The 20956-nt window shown below is 34.2% G+C and overlaps 2 protein-coding genes across 5 annotated transcripts; one reads left to right on the top strand and one right to left on the bottom strand.

The window, feature by feature from the left end:
• Positions 1-941: 941 nt before the first annotated feature.
• On the top strand, positions 942-6662 carry bre-2 (the record flags this gene model as incomplete). Of its 4 annotated transcripts, none has more annotated exons than NM_067314.4 (9): positions 942-1026; positions 2569-2611; positions 3329-3417; positions 3461-3526; positions 3998-4350; positions 5090-5292; positions 5337-5480; positions 5819-5908; positions 6402-6662. In NM_067314.4, the coding sequence occupies 6 exons, from the start codon at positions 3336-3338 to the stop codon at positions 5895-5897; spliced, it is 927 nt and encodes a 308-aa protein (NP_499715.2). The 4 variants fall into 4 exon arrangements, with proteins under 4 accessions (NP_499715.2, NP_001255188.1, NP_001255189.1 ...); NM_001268259.3 differs by having other exon boundaries at positions 5337-5463; positions 6402-6643; NM_001268260.1 differs by having other exon boundaries at positions 954-1026; positions 5337-5469; positions 6402-6554.
• zig-8 (Zwei Ig domain protein zig-8) lies at positions 6630-20748 on the bottom strand. Its single transcript, NM_067313.7, has 7 exons — positions 20655-20748; positions 15034-15176; positions 11312-11430; positions 10369-10490; positions 10003-10146; positions 7693-7830; positions 6630-6842 (listed from the first exon to the last, which is right to left on the bottom strand). Exons 1-7 carry the CDS (start codon positions 20707-20709, stop codon positions 6757-6759), a joined length of 807 nt encoding a protein of 268 aa, NP_499714.1. The 5' UTR covers positions 20710-20748; the 3' UTR covers positions 6630-6756.
• Between the last annotated feature and the right edge of the window lie 208 nt (positions 20749-20956).

The raw sequence follows: 20956 nt of genomic DNA, 5'->3' as shown, positions 1-20956 counted from the left end.
GAGACTCCGCCTTTGAAAAATATGTTTTCAGTGCTTCTGCTCGAGAACTTTTGGAATTTGTGGCAACTTTCCAGAAATTTTCCGAAATTTCCAAAAACTTATCGAACTCTCCAGAAAATCCCTTCAAAAATTTCTAGAAAATTCCAAAAGTTTTACGAGTTTCCCAAAAATCTCCAGTACCTAAAATTTTTTAGAAGTTTTTTAAACTTTCTAAAGTTTAAAAAACTTTAGTCCGAACTTTGTCCTAAATCTCCGGAACTTTCCAAAAATCACAGAAATTTTTTCGAGTTTTCTAGAATTTAAATTTCATTCCCTTTTCTAGAACTTTTCCAGAATTATCTATATCTTTCCAGATTTTTTTCAAAAGTTTTTCAAGTTTTCCCGAACTCTCCAGTTTTTCAAACTTTCCAGCAAATTCCACAAATTTTTCGGGAGTTTGAAACTATTTCAAACTCCCGACAAGTTTGCACAAGTTTCCAAAAATCTAGTTTTCTAAAAGTTTTTCGGGAAAAATATGAATTTTTGAAGTTCCCGAATTTTTCAAGTTTCCCTATAGTTTATAGTTTGTCTAAAAATTTTTAATTTTTAAGAACGTCGTGGCAAAATGTTTCGAAAACGTCTTATTGTTTTAATTTGAATTTTTTCGAATTGTCCATTTTTTTTAAAGATTTTTTTCCATAAAAACCTTGAAGTTTTTCGATTTTTTATCGATAGAATATTAAAATTTAGCAAAAAATATGAAATTTATACGAAGAATATCGCTGTTGTTATTCAAAAAGAAATTCATTTCAAAAATTGAGCCCTTGCTATTAAATCGACTACAGTAGTCATATTACTGTAGTTTTCGCTACGAGATATTTTGCGCGTCAAATATGTTGTGCAATACGCATTTTCAGAATTATGTATTACCGTAATAACGTACTCTTCTCAAACTTTATTACAGCACGAAAGCAATGATGGCTGGTCGAAACTCATCAATAAATTCTGTGGAGAGGGTGTCCCACGATTTAGTGAGCCGGTACACAGGTGGGTGAGCAAATATATTTCATTGATATGATAATTTTCCGTTATCAGTTGGTTACATTCAATTTTATTTTTCTCATGCTGTCTAAGTCTTGCTTTAATAATTTCACGTCAGGAAGAAAAATTTATTCTCAATAATATTAATTCCTTCTTAAAAATCACTCTGCTAAAACTATAGAATATATAGAAATTTATTATATATCATAATAAAACTTTTCAAAAATAATTTTAGAAAATTTTTTTGATTCACAGTTTATTTTTTTTCATCTATCATGATTTTGGACGTCGATCAGGAATAAAAAAAAACAATAAAAAAATAACTTTTCAATTGATTTTTCATATTTTTTAATTATGTACTACCTAAAAGCTGATAAGATTTGCAACAATTTTTCAACTGACAAAATATTTATATTAACGTTTTCTACACTTTTGTTGTGACCAAATTATTGTGAACTCCACTGTGAGGAAAGCTAGAGCGGCTGACATCTTGCGGGTATATTTTTGAAATTTTTTTTTTAAAGCTTGTAACTCGAAAGAAAATTCGAAAGAAAAAATATTTGAGTAATTTTCAGCTGATGTATATACATTTAAACATTATTGTAGTTCGCTCAAATAGCATAGAATTTAATTTCTCGAAAAACCCACATTTTTGGGAATATTGCCAATTTACCAAAATTTACCAAAATTTAGGAATTTTTTCCAGGACACTTTTTAAAAAATGTAGAAATATTAATATTTTAAAAATAATTAAAATATAAAACTGAAGAAAAATCAATTTATTGGATCAACGACTTCCAAAAAATAGGTTTTAAAAAATGGGAAAAAAAGTTCCAAAATTTTTTTTGCAAACTTTTACTACAATATATAATCATTTTAGATCATTTCCCCACTGGCCGTACTCCACTTTTAAATTGTTAATTCTATTTTCATTCTAATCTTTTCTATCTGAAGGTTTTATTTTCTATGCTCAGCTCAAAGATCTCACTGTTCTGACCAAACTAAATGTTTTATAGTATAGCATTCAATTTTTTATACTTTACACCCGACTATACAAAAGTACAATTAACAATTTTTTCGCAGTTATCACATTTTTCCACCGGGTGAAAAATGGGAAAATGTATAGCAAGGAAATGAGTCAGTGGTTTTGAATTGAAAAAAATATACCTATATTAATAATTACAAAAAATGATGATACAAATATTTATAACTATTTTATTGTGATGAGACCCAAATAAAAATAAATAAAATCGTCTTCAAAAAAAGTTGTTTTCTAATTTTTTTTTCTTTGAATTTTTAAATATTAAATTTCAAATTTCAGAAAAAAATAATAATAAATTTCAACCTTGCTTGCAAGTAATCAAAAAAAAGTAGATTTTTACTACAGTTTTCTTGGTATGCAAATATCAAGCGAAGCATGAGAAATAGTATCGCTTTTTGGAAAACGAGCAAAACCAAACAAACCATAAAATGCGAAATGATGTGGATATTTTTGTGCTTTGTTCTCTCGGTCTATTTATTTTAAAATCACCTTTTTTAAATTTTCAGAACAACCGTTAAGATTCGCTTACTACGAACATTTTGTTACCTCGTGAGTTTTCATTTCTCTAAATGCTTAAAAAGTTAGATATTAGTTGTTGATGTTCTATGAAAGTTACTAATCAACTTTGTGAGAAATAATTTGCGTTTTAGAGGGTCAGTTTAACCCCGAAATTTGAAAACCCAAATTTTCAATGAATTTTTTAGAACCTTGTATGTTTTCAGAATTGTTGAACAGTGGGCAAATATTTCAAATTTTTGTTTTTAAAAAATTTTAGATTTTTTTTTTTGAAAAAATTGAAATTTCCAAAAAGCTTTACAAACCTTACACACCTCTGCTCTTACCCTGTGAACTTTTGATTTGAAATTTTTTTTCAGTGAAAACGTGTTTCACTAGTTTCGGGGCCCTGCTTGAAATAAAATTTTGTGGAAAAAATCAAAAATATTGGGTTTTTAAGGTTTTTAAAATTGGATTTTTGCGATACTTTTATAATTTTAAAACTTTATTAATAGTAGGAAAGCAATATGAAAGAATTTGTAAACATGAAATTTTTTCCGCAAAATCAAATATTCTAAAAACTTTTTCAACAATTTTTTCTGGAAAAAATCTGAAATTGTTCCCCTAAAGCTTGTTAGAATTTTCCAAATTTGAACAGCTTTTTAATAGTTTTGAAATAAATTTCCCACCGCAGAATGAACTTTCAAAAAAAAACTATACTGAAGTATACTGAGTACTTTATAGTTTTATTTCGACTGAAATGAATTTCAGTCCACCAATGCGGCAAAGCCGTCGAGCTTCATCAAGAGTCAATCGTTTAGTTGTAATATTTATCATTGTTGCGTCGGGATTCTTGCTTCGTAAGTTTTTAATTTTTTCCTGCGCCAGTAATATTTTTTTCAGTATACAAAAATACTCAACAATTCACCCAAATCGATCGAGAGTGTATACAAGACGAGTGGCAAGAGAGTGAGTACTTACAAAAGTTTTTAGCTATAAGTTTTTAATTTCTAAATTAAAAAAAAACAGTACATATGTGTTAGTTTTTGTGATGTGCCCAAAAAAATTTTTATACTAATTTTATATTTTAATTTTGTTTTAGTCATTTATAAGTAGTTCGAAGAGTCGATATTGCTCAAAACTTCTCTGTTGAAAGTTTGGAAACATACCAAAACCTTGACTGAAAATTTTAAAAAAATTTAAAAAAAGCTGGAAAACGCGAAAATGCCAAAATTAGGTTAAAAAAATGATAATCAAAATTTTGAAATTTTTTTTTGCAAAATTTAGGAAAATTATAAAAAAGCTTAGAAAAAATTTTAAAAATTTTAACAGTCAATATTTAGTCATTACGGCATATTTTCCGTCGTGTAAAATGAAAATTTGTCAAAAATAGTAAAATATCTCAACCTTTAAAAAAATTTCAAACAATTAATTATTCAGACAACAACCTAGGAAATACAATCGACGATGGTTCCAATTTTCGTATCGCCTTCACTGATATTCAACAAAATTACACATGGCTTCATCTACCAAATTTCTTGGAAAATTCGGAAATACTAATGATTGTTTCTTCGAATTGTGACAATTTCGCTCGTCGCAACATTCTACGAAAAACTTGGATGAATCCAGAAAATAGTCAAATAATTGGCGATGGAAGGATGAAGGCATTATTTCTGGTCGGAATAAATGGAGCAGACGAGAAATTGAATGCAGTGGTTTTGGAAGAAGCCAAAGTTTTTGGAGATATGATTGTCATTGATTTGGAGGATAATTATCTCAATTTATCATATAAGGTATATATTTTTTGAAAAAAAAAATTTTTGTCATTTGAAAAATAATTATTTTAATAATTTCTCTTTTTCTGATTTTGGACATTCTGGAATTAAAAAAAAAAGTTTTTTAATTAAGAAAATACAAATAAAACTCTAGTTGTGGGTTCATATTTTTGGTATTTCGAATTTAAAAAAAATAGAAATTTGATAATTCGGCAATTTTCGAGTTCAACGAAATTTAGTTATTAATTTTTTTAAAGAAAAAAATCGGTCTGAAAGTTTTCTCTGCGCCCTCTCACTTTCTTATATTATTTCTCACGCTCCTGTATTTTTAAGTCTATGTCAAAGTAAGCGAAAATGTGAAACTTCTTGACCAAAATTTTTCAGTCAAAACAATTTTTTTCAGTCAAAAAAATTTTTCCGTCAAAAATATTTTTTTTTCAGTCAAAAATATAACAACAAGAAAATCGGACTCTTTGACATAGACTTAAAATACAAGAACATGAGAAATAGCATAAGAAAATGAGAGGGCGCAGAGAAAAATTTTCAGGCCGCTTTTTTCTAAAAAATAATAACTTTAACATAATAAAATAAATTTCGTTGAACTCGACAATTATAAAATTTCCCAATTTTTTTTGAAATTCAAAATACCGAAAATATACACCTGCACAGAGTTTTATTTTTATTTTCTAAAATTTCAGATTTTTCGGGCTTCTGAAAATCGGAAAAGCCAGATTTGAACTAACCTATACTTTTTCAGACAATATCCTTGCTACTTTACTCAATTTCAAAAACAAAATCACCCAATCTAATTGGCAAAATCGATGAAGACGTCCTTTTCTATCCGGATCAACTCACCCCACTAATCAATGATAAAACAATCAATACGTCAACTTTTTCCATTTACGGTGAGAAATATGAAGCTGGAGTTGCAGTTAATCATGGGGAAGACAATGCAAAATGGTAACTTTGTTCAACATTGGTAACTGCAAAATTTGAATTTTCAGGCAAATTTCCAAAAACTCTTTCAAATGCTCAGTTTATCCATCATATTTATCGGGACCAACGTATTTTTTGACACGAAAAGCTGCAAAACGGATTGTCGAAGCAACAAAGCATAGGAAATTTATTTCTGTAGATGTGGAAAAATTGTAAAATCGTTAAATTAGAAGCGTCATATCACATTCAGTAGTTCTAGTATCTTGATCCAAAACTCACAAGATGTTTTAATTTTGAAGATAAATTTTCTTCCTAAAAATTTGACCCTAACTATTACGGGAACAATAAATCATGAGAATGCGTACTTAGTGCATTTTATTTGACGCGCGATATCTCTTAGCGAAAACTACAGTAAGAGCTTAAATATCTATTGTTATTTGAGTTCTTACTGTAGTTTTCGCTAAAAGATATCGCGCGTCAAATGAAATGCACCAAGTACGCATTCTCATGATTTACTGTTCCCGTAATAGTAAGTATAGCAATTTTCCAGGTTGAAGATGTGTTCATTACTGGCTTGCTTGCCGGCGACGTTGGGATCAAAAAAAATCAACTTCCATTTATGTATATGATAGAGGAAGCGGTAAGATGCAGATTTTGATATGTTTCAAGCTTGTAAGCCTAGCTTGTAAGCCTAAGCCTAAGCCTAGGCCCAAGCCCACCCTATAAGCTTAACTCTAAGCCTAAGCCTAAATCTAAGCCTCGGGCTAAGTCTAAGCCTAAGCCTAAGCCTAAGTCTAACCCTAAACCTAGTATATAAAGTTAAGCTTAAGCCTAAGCATAATAAACCCTAGCCAAAATAGCGTCAGCTAACGCTCGCCAGTGACGCCAAGCCTCAGCCGAAGTTTAAGCCAAAGCCTAAGTTTAAGCCTAAGCCCAAGCCTAAGTCTAAGCCTAAGCCTAAGCCTAAGCCTAACAAGCCTAAATAGCGTAACGCTCGCCACTGACGCCAAGCCTAAGCCTAAGCCTAGGTTTATATCTAAGCTTAAGCCTAAGTCTAAGCCTAAGCCTAAAACTACACCTAAGCCTAAGCGTAATTTTTGAAAAACTAAGCTTAAAAAACATTTATGTTTCAGACAAACGACCGGGAATCTTATGAAATTCTGGCATGGCACACTAAAAAGAGGGACCAACAATATATAGAGGCCTTTGAAAGCCTGAAACTGAACCGTTGTAAATCGTGTCGAAAATCGAAAAATCCTGATTTAGAAGAACTTAAAGAAAAATAGCAGATATCTACGTAATTGGTAATTTATTTATATTTTGATTCTCTGAAAAAAATGATCTCGAATAATACTATTAATAAAGTTTCAAGCATAATTTATTTAAAAAATAAAAACCCGCACTTTAAAGAGGAAGTCAGAATCATTGAGAATTTTTTTTGATGATAATTCAATAGTAATAGTTAATTTTCAGATGTTCAGGAATAAGCTATAAATATAAAAAATACATAAAAATTGAAATGGAGAATATGGAGCAAGGGAATGTTGCAGAGTTGGATGTTTGAGCTTCTGCTTCTGAAAAATGTTTTTTTTTGAATTTTGATAGGAAAGTGATAGGAAACCGGCAATTAATTCTCGTCAGAATTCGCCCATTTTCAGAAAGGGTCTTCTTCCGTATCCCTATTGCACCACTACAGTAACCCAATGGTGTCCTAACATAGAAGTGGGCGGCAAACGACTTTTTCCGGCAAACCGGAAAATTGCCGGAATTGAAATTTCCGGCGAATTGGCAAACCGGCAAACTGACGAAAATAAACATTTCCGGCAAATCGGCAAACCGCCAGATTGCCTGAATTGGAAATTTCCGGCAAATCGGCAAACCGGCAAACTGACGAAAATAAAAATTTCCGGCAAATCGGCAAACCGCCAGATTGCTTGAATTGGAAATTTCCGGCAAATCGGCAAATTGCCGGAATTGAAAATTTCCGGCAAAACGGCAAATTTTTAGAATAGAAAATTTCCGGTAAAACGGTAAATTGTCGGAACTGAAAATTTCCGGCAAATCGGCAAACCGACAAATTGTTGAAATTGAAACTTTCCGGCGAATTGGCAAACCGACAAATTGCCGGAATTGAAAATTTCCGGCAAATCGGCAAACCGGTGAATTGCAGGAATTGAAATTTTCCGGCGAACCGACAAACCTGTAATTTGCCGATTCGCCAATTTTGCCATCAAAAAATTTGCCGATCGGCAATTGCAGCCCACCCCTGATCCTAATAAACAATAGGTAGGCAAAACAATGCATGCCTACTTCAAATCAAGGTGTGCGGCAAAGTTTGAAATTTGCCGGGCTCGGCAAATTTGGCAAAATAGACAAATTTACCGCACACCCCTGCTCTAAATGCAATTTTTGATTTAAACTTACTATTGATGTGAACAATTTGTGACGCCTTCTGCTGACTATGCTCACAAGCGTAATTCCCATCATCCTCCATTGTCGCCTTCCGGATTCGCATCGTTTCAATCACAACTCCAGCGTCTCTTTTCACTTTCAGAATGTATTCTGGAAACACATTTTGGTTATCGAATTTTCTCAACTTCCCCTACAACTAGGAGTCAAACATCCCCTCTTCCCCCAACCACCTCAATTTCTGTTTTCGAAAATATCAAGTACCTTATTATACATAAGAGAGCTCAAACACTTGTACTACTCAACACCTCGAGATCTCGTTATGTAAATTTTCGAACGAAATTGAGAGGATTAGGGTGGGAGGCAGGAACGCGAGAAGTGCATGGTTTGAAAATTTTAAATTAAGGAGAACTGCAGAGGAGAGAAATAATTTCACTCACTTAGAAATCCAAAAAATAAAATTGTTTTTAGAGCAATTTACAGGACACAAAATTAGTGAAAATAGTGTACTGAAAATTACAGATCAAAATTTTAATTACATGGTAGGTAGGCAACTTTTTAGGCCTAGGTGCCTGCCTACCTCCTTCAGGCAATTTTCTGCAAAAGTTAGAATTTTCGCAGTATTTTTTGAATTATCTTATTATAGTAAATTTTCTCAATTTTTGCATCAGATTTTTGCCTTTTTTTCAACCACCAATTGCCAATTTTCCGGAGACTTCACACCAAAAAAGGGATTTTTCCTGATTTTTTAATGTGAAACAATTAAATTTTGCTCAGGAATTTTTGTCTCCGATGCTAAATTTTCCACATTGAGCCCGGCCCACTTCTTGGCTTTCTTCAAGTTTTTGCATCAATTCACCCATATTTTTGGTGTTTTTCAAAAATGTATACTGTAGATTGGATCCAAAAAAGAGAATATAGCACCCTGACCAAATATCGTAGTAAAATTTTTTTAAATTTTCTATGATTTTTTGAAAATTGGAAAAATCCCAGTTTTTACCACTTTTTTGGAAGCCGTCGATCAAAAAAAAATTTCTTTCGAATTTCATGATCTATTCAAATATCTAAAGGACTTGAACATGTGCTATAGTTTTCTCAAAAAATGCCAAAAGTTCAGGAACTGCCGCCCAGTTCTTGGCTACTGTAGATGCCCGTAGGACGTCGGCTGCTAAGTTGTTCCGACCGCTCTTGACGGGAAGGACGGAAGACCCCGGCAGTTTTCGTATGCCTATCTCCTCCAAATATTTTATTCTTCTAAATACACACAATTCAATTGAATTGAGAGATGATGATGAGTGGCGGAATGATGAATAAAACATTATCCCCCTCCCCGGTCCTCCAAACATCCCGAGGTGTCTTCTATCATCACTCATACTCGCTCCATTGCACACCTGCTTCTCTCTCTCCCGCTCTCTCCGATCTAATCCAATCCATCCATCCGCCAATTATAGTTCCGCTCGTCCATGATGTAGTATACATACACGGGATTTTTATTCAAGCAGTGTGTGTGGTAATTGAGAGGAAATTGGAAAATGGTGGGGGGACGTCTCCAACTTCTGGTGGTCCCCCCGGAAGGAACTTGTTTGTTTTGTGAGGTTTTGGCTACCCCGAACGAGACAGAGTAATGTAAACTGAACAAGTCGATCAACTTACACATACAAACCACTCATTTGCAATTCTAAGCAATTCAATATTTGGGTATGCTAGGGCTATATATATATTTGGGTATGCTTGGGCTAGGCTGGGCTAGGCTGGGCTAGGCTGGGCTATGCTGGGCTAGGCTGGGCTAGGGTAGGTTAGGTAATCGTAGAGTAGGTTAGACATGTTTAGGATAGCAATTTCAGATCAAAAGTTCAATTACATATATTCATGCAAGAGCGATAATAGGTAGGTAACGTTTCTGTCTTAGGTGCCTGCCTGCCTTTTTCTGGCACATTTTTGGAAAGCGGTAATTTTTAGCTGAAGTTTGTCGTGATTTTGAGAGAAGTATAATGATTTTCTCACTTTTACATCAGAGTCTTGCAATTCCAGCAAAACAAAAAACTGGGCTAGGCTGGGCTGGGCTGGGCTGGGTTAGGCTGGGGTAGGCTGGGCCAGGCAGGGCTAGGCAAAGACATGTTTAGGATATTTTCTTTACTATCGCTATCCTAAACATATCTAACCTACCCACCGATTTCCTAGCCTACACTAGATTTGTCTAGCCCAGCCTATCCCAGCAGTTTAAGATAGCAAAGGCAAGGTTAGGCGAAGGGTAGGCAAAACCGACAACTATTTTCGCTCACAATTTACTTATGAAACTCCCATATTCAGTAGGCAAAAACTTACTTTCAGTGTCATTAAAGTTTATCGTATTTCCATCTCTTGTCCATACCACATCAAGTACTTCTTCATCCTTATCAGTTGATGTTACAGTACAGTTAAGAACTACTTCATCCCCAGACATGTTTGCCATCAGTTTTGTGGATTTTTCTGGAAATCAGTAATCTTTTGAAATTTCTATATCACAATTTATGAGTCTTTAAGACGACTGAAATCATATTTTACAACTAATCTCTAGCTAATAAACTTATTACTTACTCACACAAATACTGTTAAAGTAGATAATAGTTACTGTAGTTTCTTTAAATTTTATAATAAGCTTAAGCTAAAAAAAAATGCTCCAAACTCAGAGAAAACCCAACTAGAACTCACTCTGCAGTGAAGATGGAGATGGAAGTGGTGGCTCCAGAACTTTCAAATAAACTGCATACACTGTATTGTGCTTGTCATTGATTTCACATAAATAACATCCCGAATCCTGCTGCTCGGCTCGTCTGAAAAAGAAAAGAGTTTTGCTAGCATAAGTAGCAGAGGAAAAAATAAATTGGCTCAATTTTTTTTACTAAAACGTTGTATATTGAATGTGAAAAAATACACAGGAAATATACAAACTTATATAACTAACTATATAACTTACTATATAACTTACTATATAACTAACTATATAACTTACTATATAACTTACTATAACTTACTAAATAACTTACTATATAACTAACTATAACTTACTATATAACTTACTATATAACTAACTATATAACTTACTATACAATTAACTATATAACTTACTATATAACTTACTATATAACTTACTATATAACTAACTATATAACTTACTATATAACTAACTATATAACTAACTATATAACTTACTATATAACTTACTATACAACTTACTATATAACTAACTATATAACTAACTATATAACTTACTATATAACTTACTATACAACTTACTATATAACTAACTATATAACTAACTATATAACTTACTATATAACTTACTATATAACTTACTATATAACTTACTATACAACTTACTATATAACTAACTATATAACTAACTATATAACTAACTATATAACTTACTATATAACTTACTATATAACTAACTATATAACTTACTATACAATTAACTATATAACTAACTATATAACTTACTATATAACTTACTATATAACTAACTATATAACTTACTATATAACTTACTATATAACTTACTATAAATAACTTATAACGGTTAGCGATCTTATTTTAATAAATTTCAAACTGGTTGTTTTCTAACCTCCTCCAATTATATTTCCCAACTTCTCACCTCAAATTCAATACCCAAATATTAGCAGACTTCTTTGACACCTGCCATCTTGGATCTCGTGTGAAGGTGCGGTTGCCAGCTGTCAATAAGGCTCCGTCGGAGACTCGGGTCCATGCAATCTGGAATAATACATATATTTTGAGTTTTTTTGAAACTTTGGGGAATTTAAAGTATAAAACTGCTGCAAAAAAAAAATTATTCAGAGATATTTGGAGACATGGGCTCGCGGCATTTGTGGGCCCAATTGTAGGCACAAAATGGGCCTGTTCTCCAATATATTTGTTTAATTTAGTGTTAGAATGTGCAAAAATATTTGCTGTATTAATACATGAATTTGAAAATTGCGTTCATTTTAGTTGAGACAATTGGAAAAAGGCTCATAGAATTTTTAGAAAGTTGAACATTTTTGTTGAAAATTGCCAGCAAATTATAGAATTTTTTCCAGAAATTTTCAACTTTCAGGCAATTTTTTTTGGGAATTACTTTTTCAAACCATCTAGTTCTAATTAGGGATCCCCTCAACCTTTTTTCCCTAAACCATACCCACAAACTGTCATACTGTACATACCCATACCCATACACACACCTTTATGTGCATTCATTGTTCTATTGGAGAAGCGAGTTATCGGGGGGATATAATGGTATAATAACAGTGCTTCTTCGGGCAGCTAGACTCCACAACACAAAAGCGACAAGAAGGACGATTCGATTACGGTCGTTGAGTTTTTCGCGCGCGCGCGCGTATACGTCAATAGAGGAATGTGTAAAATTGGATGACAATGAAATTGTGATTAATTGGAAAATTAAATGGTTAAATAAATGTATTAAATTAAAGTTTTGAACTAGAAAATTTTGAAAATTCAATTCAAAAACATTGAGATAACCAAGAAATGGGCGGGCTTAATTTGGAAAATTTTACATCCTATACAAAACTTCCCGAGCAAATTTCCAACTTGATCGCTTTCTATACTTAGTTTGAAAATAATACAACAACAAAAACAATCAAATGTGAATCAATACCATTTTTCTCAGGAGTTTCTGTCTCCGATGCAAAAATTTCCACATTAAGCTCCGCCAACGTCTTGGCGTTCTCAACCTTTTTTTGCATCAATTTGAAAAATTAAAATTTTTCAACCAAGCGTAAAATTGAACTTAGGCTTATATCAAATACACATGAAGGTTAAAAATGCACGCTGTAGGTAGAAGGCAGGCACGTAGGCAGGCAGTTTTTTGCCCAAATCGCCAAAAAATCGAGACAGCGACCCCGGAAAATCGAAAAATCGAAAAAAAAATTGTTTAGAAAACTTGAAAGTATCAGTTTTTCCCGAAAAAAATAATTTTTTTTGTTTTTTGGTCGAAATTTTTTTTGCAACAACCCTGATTGCACGGTGTTCTGGCTTCCCTCATAAATTTAAATAGAAGAGTTTGCCGAACTAGGCCATTTCGGCTCGGCCATATCTGGGGTAGATTTACGGCGCGTTGCGTGTCGCGTCGCGGCTCGGTTATACTCGTGTGGAGTACACGACATTCCCACGCGTTGTCCGGTGGACGATTGTCAATGGAGCGCGAAAAATTCAATGAGGAAGGCCAGAACCCCGTGGCCTGATTGGTCTGTAACAGAAAATTTTTTGCACCCTCAGAATTGTCTAGCCCACGTTTTTACGGAAATTCCCACAATTTTTTTCCGTTAAACTAATGAGTAATGCTTCTTCTTCCCCCTTCTCCACTCCGAATTTTCTTTCATTCATAAGAATAATAATTACCTAATGAATAGCTTCTATACCTTCCTCATCCGTTTTCCTTCCCCCATCCTTTTGATTTGTTCTTTCTAATTACCGATTCATGAGCCAAATGATGCAACCCCCTAAGCATAGGACTCTTCTCAAAAAGATGGGCGGCATGAGAAGAGGGGGGAGGGACACTTTGACAGGAAGCTCGTAATTGGCCATTTCCTTTTTTCAATCCACGACAAGAAGACAACGTTTTTGCAACCAGGGGAATCAAGAAAAAAGAGATGGATAAAATAGAGAAATAGAAAGAAAAAGTAAAGTTAAGGAGGTTGGAACAAGGAAGTTTTCAAATTTTTTTTTCGGAAAAAAATTATAAAAAAATTTAGACAAGTAACAGAGCGATTTCCAGTAAAAAATAAATTTGATATCGTTTGGCCGAATCCTTGGGATTTTATAAGAAAAAAATTCATTGAGTTTGAAAAAAAAGAGCATTGATTTTGGTTCATTTTCAACTCTTTCAAATCTCTTTTCTAAACTCCGCTCATTTTTCCGTGCCGCAATACGGTTTTGGTAAATTTTGACGCAACTTTTCTAATTTTCACCTAAAATATATTTATCTTCATTCCTAAACACCTAAATATTAGGCCAAATCTAGAAAATTAGACCGTTCTCAGACCATGAAACCCATCATGAAATACGAAAAATAAAATAATTTTTCACGGATTTCTGGCTTCCCTCATAAATTGAAATGGAAGAGTTTTTCCGGACTAGGCCATTTTGGCTCGGCCATATCTGGGGTAGATTTACGGCGCGTTGCGTGTCGCGTCGCAGCTCGATTTTAGTTGTAAAACTACATGTATTTGTCCGTCTGGAGTACACGATTTTCCCACGCGTTGTCTGGCGGGCGATTGTCAATGGAGCGCGAAAAAATTAAAGAGGAATGCCAGAACCCCGTGTTTTTGAATTTCCGCACTTGTGTCTCTAAACTCCGCTCATTTTTCCGTGCCGCAATACGGGCTTGACGCACCTTTTCTAATTTTGACTTAAAAATACGTTTATCTTAAAACACCTAAATATTTGGAAACAACTTTTTTTTGATGAATAATATTTTTTCACGGGGCTCTGGCCTTCCTCATTGAAATTTTCGCGCTCCATTGACGATCGCCCGCCGGAAAACGCGTGGGAAAGTCTTGTACTCCACACGGACAAATACGTTTAGCTTTATAACTAAAATCGAGCCGCGACGCGACACGCAACGCGCCGTTAATCTACCCCAGATATGTCCGAGCCAAAATGGCCTAGTTCGGCAAACTCTTCCATTTCAATTTATGAGAGAAGCCAGAAATCCGTGAAAAATAGACCTAAGAGTTCATAATTCGAAAATACCATGAAAACAAAAATAAATGTTCAATTAAAAATATTTTGTGAGAACTATAACTGTTTCTACCGAAAATCAGAAAAAGCTTAAAAATTGAAGTGCGGCACGGAAAAATGGGCGGAGTTTAGAGACCTTTAGAGGCGCGGTAATTCAAAATAGACAAATAGTAAAAGTTGAAAAATCTTCAAAATTAGCAGTCTTTTTTCGTACTTGATGAAATTTTGTTTTTCTAGTCTGAGACAGAGCAGGGCTGTAATTGCCGTTCGGCAATTTTTTGGCCACAAATTCGAAAAATCGGCAACTTGCCGGTTTGCTGATTTGCCGGAAATTTTCAATTATGGCAATTTACCGATTTGCCGATTTGCCGGAAAAAATCGCTTGCTACAATTTTATTCCGAAAATCGAGCCCGTAAATCAACACAAGCTCTACATTAATCACTTAAAGAATTACTGTAGTTTTCGCTACGAGATATTTTGCGGTTCAAATATGTTGCACAATATGCATTCTCAGAATTTTGTGTTCCCGTAGAAATAGTGATTTGAATAATTTTTATCTAATTTTTCGTAAAATTCGAACAAACATTTAAACTCCCCGGATCTTCAAAATACCCTACCTCATGCTCCGCGTCTGGAGGTACACTACAATGCAAGTAAGCCGGATTCTCCGCCACCACATTAACAATCGTTTGTGATGGATTTTCCACTCGAGACCTTTCCTGTCGAAGACACGCCATTACCTCCTCCGATGCACCATGTCCTGCAAATAGGCGAAAAATTTGCATTTACATATTTTTACTTTACTTCTTTTTCTATACTTTTGACCATCAACTTCTTTTATGCTTATTCACTGAATATTCAACGGAAATGATTCGCATCTTTCTCCGTTTGCTTTTCGCATTCGTACTTACTCAACATTTTGATGAGCACACCACTACTAGCTCCCCCGATTATGAGAAAACGATAAGAAAAGTGGGGAGTTCCGAAAACGGGAAAAATAGTGGAACTTTTTGGTCATTCTAAAATATTATTCTCAAGGAGTTTTGGTCTTTGGAAGAAGAGGTGATAGTTGAAGAGTAGGAGGCAGATGCTTGGAATTTCCGAGCAGGATGAGTAAAATTATAATGTTGAATACTATTACGAGAACACAAAATTCTGAGAATGCGTATTGCACAGCATATTTGACGCGCAAAATATCTCGTAGCGAAAACTACAGAGCTACAATAGTAATTTGAAGAATTACTGTAGTTTTCTCTACGAGATGTTCTGCGCGTCAAATATGTTGCACGGTACGCATTCTCTGAATTTAGTGTTCCCGTAACATTTCACATTTGCAAAATTCTGTGACTTATAAAGCCGATCTCGGTCTCGCCAGGCTTTTATTTAGAGGTACCGGCCCAAAAACTTAGTGTTTGCGCCTTTAAAAAGTACAGTAGCCAAATTTTCAAAACATTTATTTTATTTTAGAAATCTAAAATACTGTTGCAATTTTTAAAAATAATCCTTTTAGAACTAATCGACGACTTCCAAAATCGCTTTGACTCGGAATAAAAGCTACTTTTATTATGAAATATTTGGTTCCATAAACACCATTAAAATAGGATTTAATTAATTTCCTACTGACCGTAATCCGTAAATTCAATGTAGCTCTAAAAATATTTTGAGCAAAAATTTTTCACTTGCTCCAGAGTTGCTTCTTAATTTTTAACTTCTAAATCAAAATCATTTCATTCAAAAAAAATATGTGTTTTATATAAATCCTTACGAAAATTAAGGTACCTTGGAGCAATTTAAACTGAAAAAAAATCGGACTGGAATTTTTTCAAAAAAAATTTTTTCCACTATTTTCGATCTCCATAAATTTGCTCCAAAGCTCCTTTTTTGCAGAATTTCAAAGATTTGAAGTTTTCAAAGATAGGAAATTTCTTTGAAAAAAAAAACAAATTTCCAAAAAATCTTCCGGAATTTTTGATTCTTATTTAAAATTACTGAAATTTCAAAAGTCTGAAAAAATCCACAATAGGGAACTCCTCAAAAAAATGTTGGATCAAATTTTGCGTTCACTCTACGGTATATAAATGTTTAGTCACGGGGTTCTGGCTTTCCTTATTGAATTTTTCGTGCTCCATTGACAAGCCGGACAACGCGTGGGAAAGTCGTGTACTCCACACGGACAAATACATTTAGTTTTACAATCGAGCCGCGACGCGACACGCAACGCGCCGTAAATCTACCCCAGGTATGGCCGAGCCAAAATGGCCTAGTTCGACAGCTCTTCCATTTAAATTTATGAGGGAAGTCAGAAATCCGTGTTTAGTAAAGTCCAAATTCTATAATTTTTAGTTCGTTCAATTCTAAACCAGAAATCGCTTCTTTCCCCCCGTCATCCATACCTTTCCCCCCGTCATCCCATATCCCATCATGTCCCATTTTCTCTCTCTCTCTCAATTCTACAACAAATCCCATTTCCTTATTCAATGCTCCTCAAAACTTTTCTTCGTCATCTTCTCCTTCTTCTTTCCCTAAACGTGTTTATATATTCTTGAGGAGACAAACTCTTCCCCCGTTTTCAATACCTAAACTATCCCCCCTGAAATGGAGCAAAATGGGCTAGGAAAAAAGAAGGAGGAGCAGAGGAGAGTATAAGGGAGCAAAAACTCGCCGACGGAAGAAGAAGACAAACGGCTTCTTGTTCTGAGACTTCCCCCGGGGACATCATATCCAGGGGACACGGGAAGCGGAGAAGGGGGAACGGGAATTCACATGGTGACAGGCAAAATTGTGGGAAACGTTGACACGGGGTCTCTCGAGAAAACAAATCATAATTTCGGGGGAACTTCAAGGATTTTCAATTTAGTAGGGAGCTTCTTAGGCTTTTAAAAATTTAAATCCCTGGGACTTGTTTAAAAATGGTGTACCGGTAAATTGCCGAAATTTCCGGAAATTTTGAAAACCGGCAATAGCCGGAATTGCCGATTGTCGGAATTTTCCTATTGCCGCGGGGTGTGTACCTTTAACGGTGAAGCAGCACCTAAATGACCTAATATAATAGTAAGACTGTTTAAAAAAAATTAATGTTTTGCTTTTTTTACTGACAAGTGGCAATTACTGAGTTTTTGCCGCTTTTTGAGAGGTCACAATTCCTACACTGTTGGAATATTAATATTTAAATATAGGTAAAGAGAATATAAAATTCGGAAGAAAACATTATTTTTATATCGACAACTTCCAAAAAATGGCAAAAACTTTTTTTTCAATTTTTTTTTAACTTTGGCAAATTTTTCTAATTTTCGAAAAATCATATAAAATTTAGAATTTTTTTTGAAATTTTTCCGCTATGATATTTGGTAATTTTGATGATTTCAATTTTTTTGTCTGTATTCACGTGGTGTCAGGCTTTCTCATTGCGGTTTCATCTACAAAAAGTGCGGGGAACTTTTTGCCCAAAAAAATGTGACGTCAGCACGTTTTTAACCATGCGAAATCAGTTGAAAAGTCTGCGTCTGTTCTCCCGCATTTTTTGTAGATCTAAGTAGATCAAGCCGAAATGAGACCCTCTGACACCACGTGTGTATTCAAAAATTGGGGGGGGGGGGGGAAATTAGTTTTCAGACCAATCATAGAAGTCAATCCAAAAAAAAACATTTTTTTTCCGATTTCTTTAAAACATGCTCGAAATTATTGAAAAAAAACCAGATTTTGAGATATTTTGGCAATTTACCAAAACTTTTCCTGAAACTTTTTGGAATTTTTTATTATGATATTCGGCTATGTTGAACTATTGTAAGTGCCTCTAAAATATATTCTACTTCTCTAAAACTCGATTTAAAAAGTACTAGACCTTATGACCTCCCCTCTGTACAACACAACATGACACCATCCTTGCTAAGTCCCCCCCCGCGTGTGGTAAGTTTCTTGGGATGTCTGCTCAAATTTTGTCATATTTCAAAGGGCTTTCAGGTTGTTTTGCCGCCCCGAAATGAGGCCATTAACCTGACCTCCCAGATGAAGAGAGAAATAGAGAGAATCAATTTGAAAATGATAAATGTTCTGTGGAGGATTTTTTGAAAGTTTTCGAACTTTCAGATTTTTTTAAAGGTGCGAAACCCCTAGAAACTGGGATTGTCAATGATTTTTTTTAGGTATTTTGAACTTTTTAATCATTTTTTGAAAATTTCAAAAAATGTTGTATTGTTCGAAATTGTTTAGGCACTTCAGCAAGTCACTAAACATGTCTATTTTTGATTTTTTAAATATTTTTAAACACAATACTAATTTATTTTCGGTTTTTTTATGTGGCTTATCCTAGATGGACAATTTTTCAGTTGGGCTGCCAGATTTTTGGCTTGAATAATAGCGAAAAAAATTAAAATTTTGTAATGCCAATATTGGCATTGTTAATGATTTGCAAAAGATTCAGAAAAAATTAGAATTTTTTTTTTGAAAATCTGAAGAAACTTTTGTTTCAGATTTTTCAAAAAAAAACTACTTTTTTTAACGTTTAAAAATTTTTTCATTATAATAAAACACTGCAATAACAACATTAAAATCGAAAAAAACACAGTTTTAGTGGAAATTTCAAAAATTCTATATTTAAAATGTTTTTGAAATTTTTCAGAAAATTACAAAAAAATTACTGGCAAGTAGTTAAAAATTATATTTTTAAGCACAGAAAACACCGAAAAGATTAAGATTAAGTCTGAAAGTGTTAAAATGGTTAATATTAACATTGTTAATCATTTGCCAAAGTTTTAGAAAAAATTTAAAAAAATGTTTTTTTTTGAAAATCTGAAAAATTTTTTTAAAAGTTCAAATTGCTCCTTTGCTGCTAATTTTTTTAGGAGCCTATTCAACAGGATAGTTCGAAAATGACATAGCTTGCAATGAAGTTCAATGTGATTTTTTTTTTGCAATTTTACCCAAAAAAAAGAGTTATCTTCTCAATTTTTATGAGATTTTTGCCACTTGTTCAGGCCCCACGATATATCCCAGCCGGAGAGATGTCTCTCAGGTAGAAATGGGGGACTCTCGGAGCCACGTGAAAACAACAAAGTGGCTCTTCCTCTTTCCGCTCGATTTGCTACAACTAAAACTAAAACAAAAAGTTTTCGGCCACCACCACCTGCCCTTTTTACACGCCTCGTTTCGGGAGGCTAAAGCCTGCATAATTGACACGTTTCGGAAAAGGAGCCCTTAAGCTCGGCGAGCTGGTAGTTTATTCTATATAAGTAAACTTTGAGGGAGGGCTCCGTCGAGCTCCAAGGGGCAGATGGATTGAGAATGGGATTAGTTGAGAAGAGGTAATGCGAGGATTCAAGTCAAGTGGTTGTGATCCACTTGTAAACTGAATTTCGTTTGAATTTATATATTTCTTGTTTATTTTTGAATTCAAAAATGTAAAAAGCTGATCATTTTCCAATAAAACTTCGATTTTTCGAAATCGAAGTGTGCAATCGCGCTCCAACGACAAATAAAAACCACAATAAGGGCACAGAGCGAACGGATTTCTGGCTTCCCTCCTAAATTGAAATGGAAGAGTTTGCCGAACTAGGCCATTTTTGCTCGGCCATATCTGATGTAGATTTCCGGCGCGTTGCGTGTCGCGTCGCGGCTCGCTTGTAAAACTAAATGTATTTGTCAGTGTGGAGTACACGACTTTCCCACGCGTTGTCCGACTTGTCAATGGGGCGCGAAAAGTGCAATGAGGAAGGCCAGAACTCCTTGTGAGAGCGGTTTCTACTACGTGGCTGCAAAATCAGAAAACTCGGCCACGCTTATAAAATGAATAAGGAGCATTTATTCGAACGTTGTACACTCGCTCTGTGAGGGTTTTTGAAATCAAAATGTGCAATCGCGCTCCAACACCAATAGGTCTCGTTAGGTATTTGACGGCAAAACCGGAAATTCAAAAAATTTTCTAGAATTTTTCGTTGTTTCTAGTGTTTTTTTTTTAAATTTCCAATTGATTTAACATGTTACATGTTAAACATGTTAAAAACATGTTAAAAAAAAATTTTGACACAAAAAACGCTGAAAATTCTGAATTTACAGTTTTGCCGCCAATACCTAACGAGACCCCATTAGCGCTGGAGCACGATTGCACTTCAGGGTTTGAAAACCGCGCGAAAATCGGTGGCCGAGTTTTCTAAAATCCAGGGAACTTGTGGCCTAAAAATTCCATTTTAAAAGCCACCAATTTTTCGGCGGCCACGTTAAAAATCCGAGAAAAAAAACAAACCTGTCGCATAAAGAAACGAGAATAATATCACACAAATGTTCGAAAACCTTCGCATTTTTAAAAAAGTCAACCTCCGTCGGCGGTGTCCAAATGTCCCAAAAAGTGGGCGTGGTCTGTATGTCTGCAGCAGAGTGCGCGAGAATTGGGCGGGACATCCGGGAGTTGTGTGTTGGTGAGAGAGAGAGAGGAGAGACGCAGACAGTGAAAACAAATAATTAATTAATCTTCTCTTGTTTTAATGTATACCAACATTTAGACGGCTCATTTTTTTTCGGAAAAAGAAAACACGAAAATCACAAAAA

This window comes from Caenorhabditis elegans, chromosome III (assembly GCF_000002985.6).
Source record: "Caenorhabditis elegans chromosome III".
Classification (NCBI taxonomy): domain Eukaryota; kingdom Metazoa; phylum Nematoda; class Chromadorea; order Rhabditida; family Rhabditidae; genus Caenorhabditis; species Caenorhabditis elegans.
The sequence above is the reverse complement of the archived record's forward strand: the minus strand, read 5'-3'. Positions and strand labels throughout refer to the sequence as shown.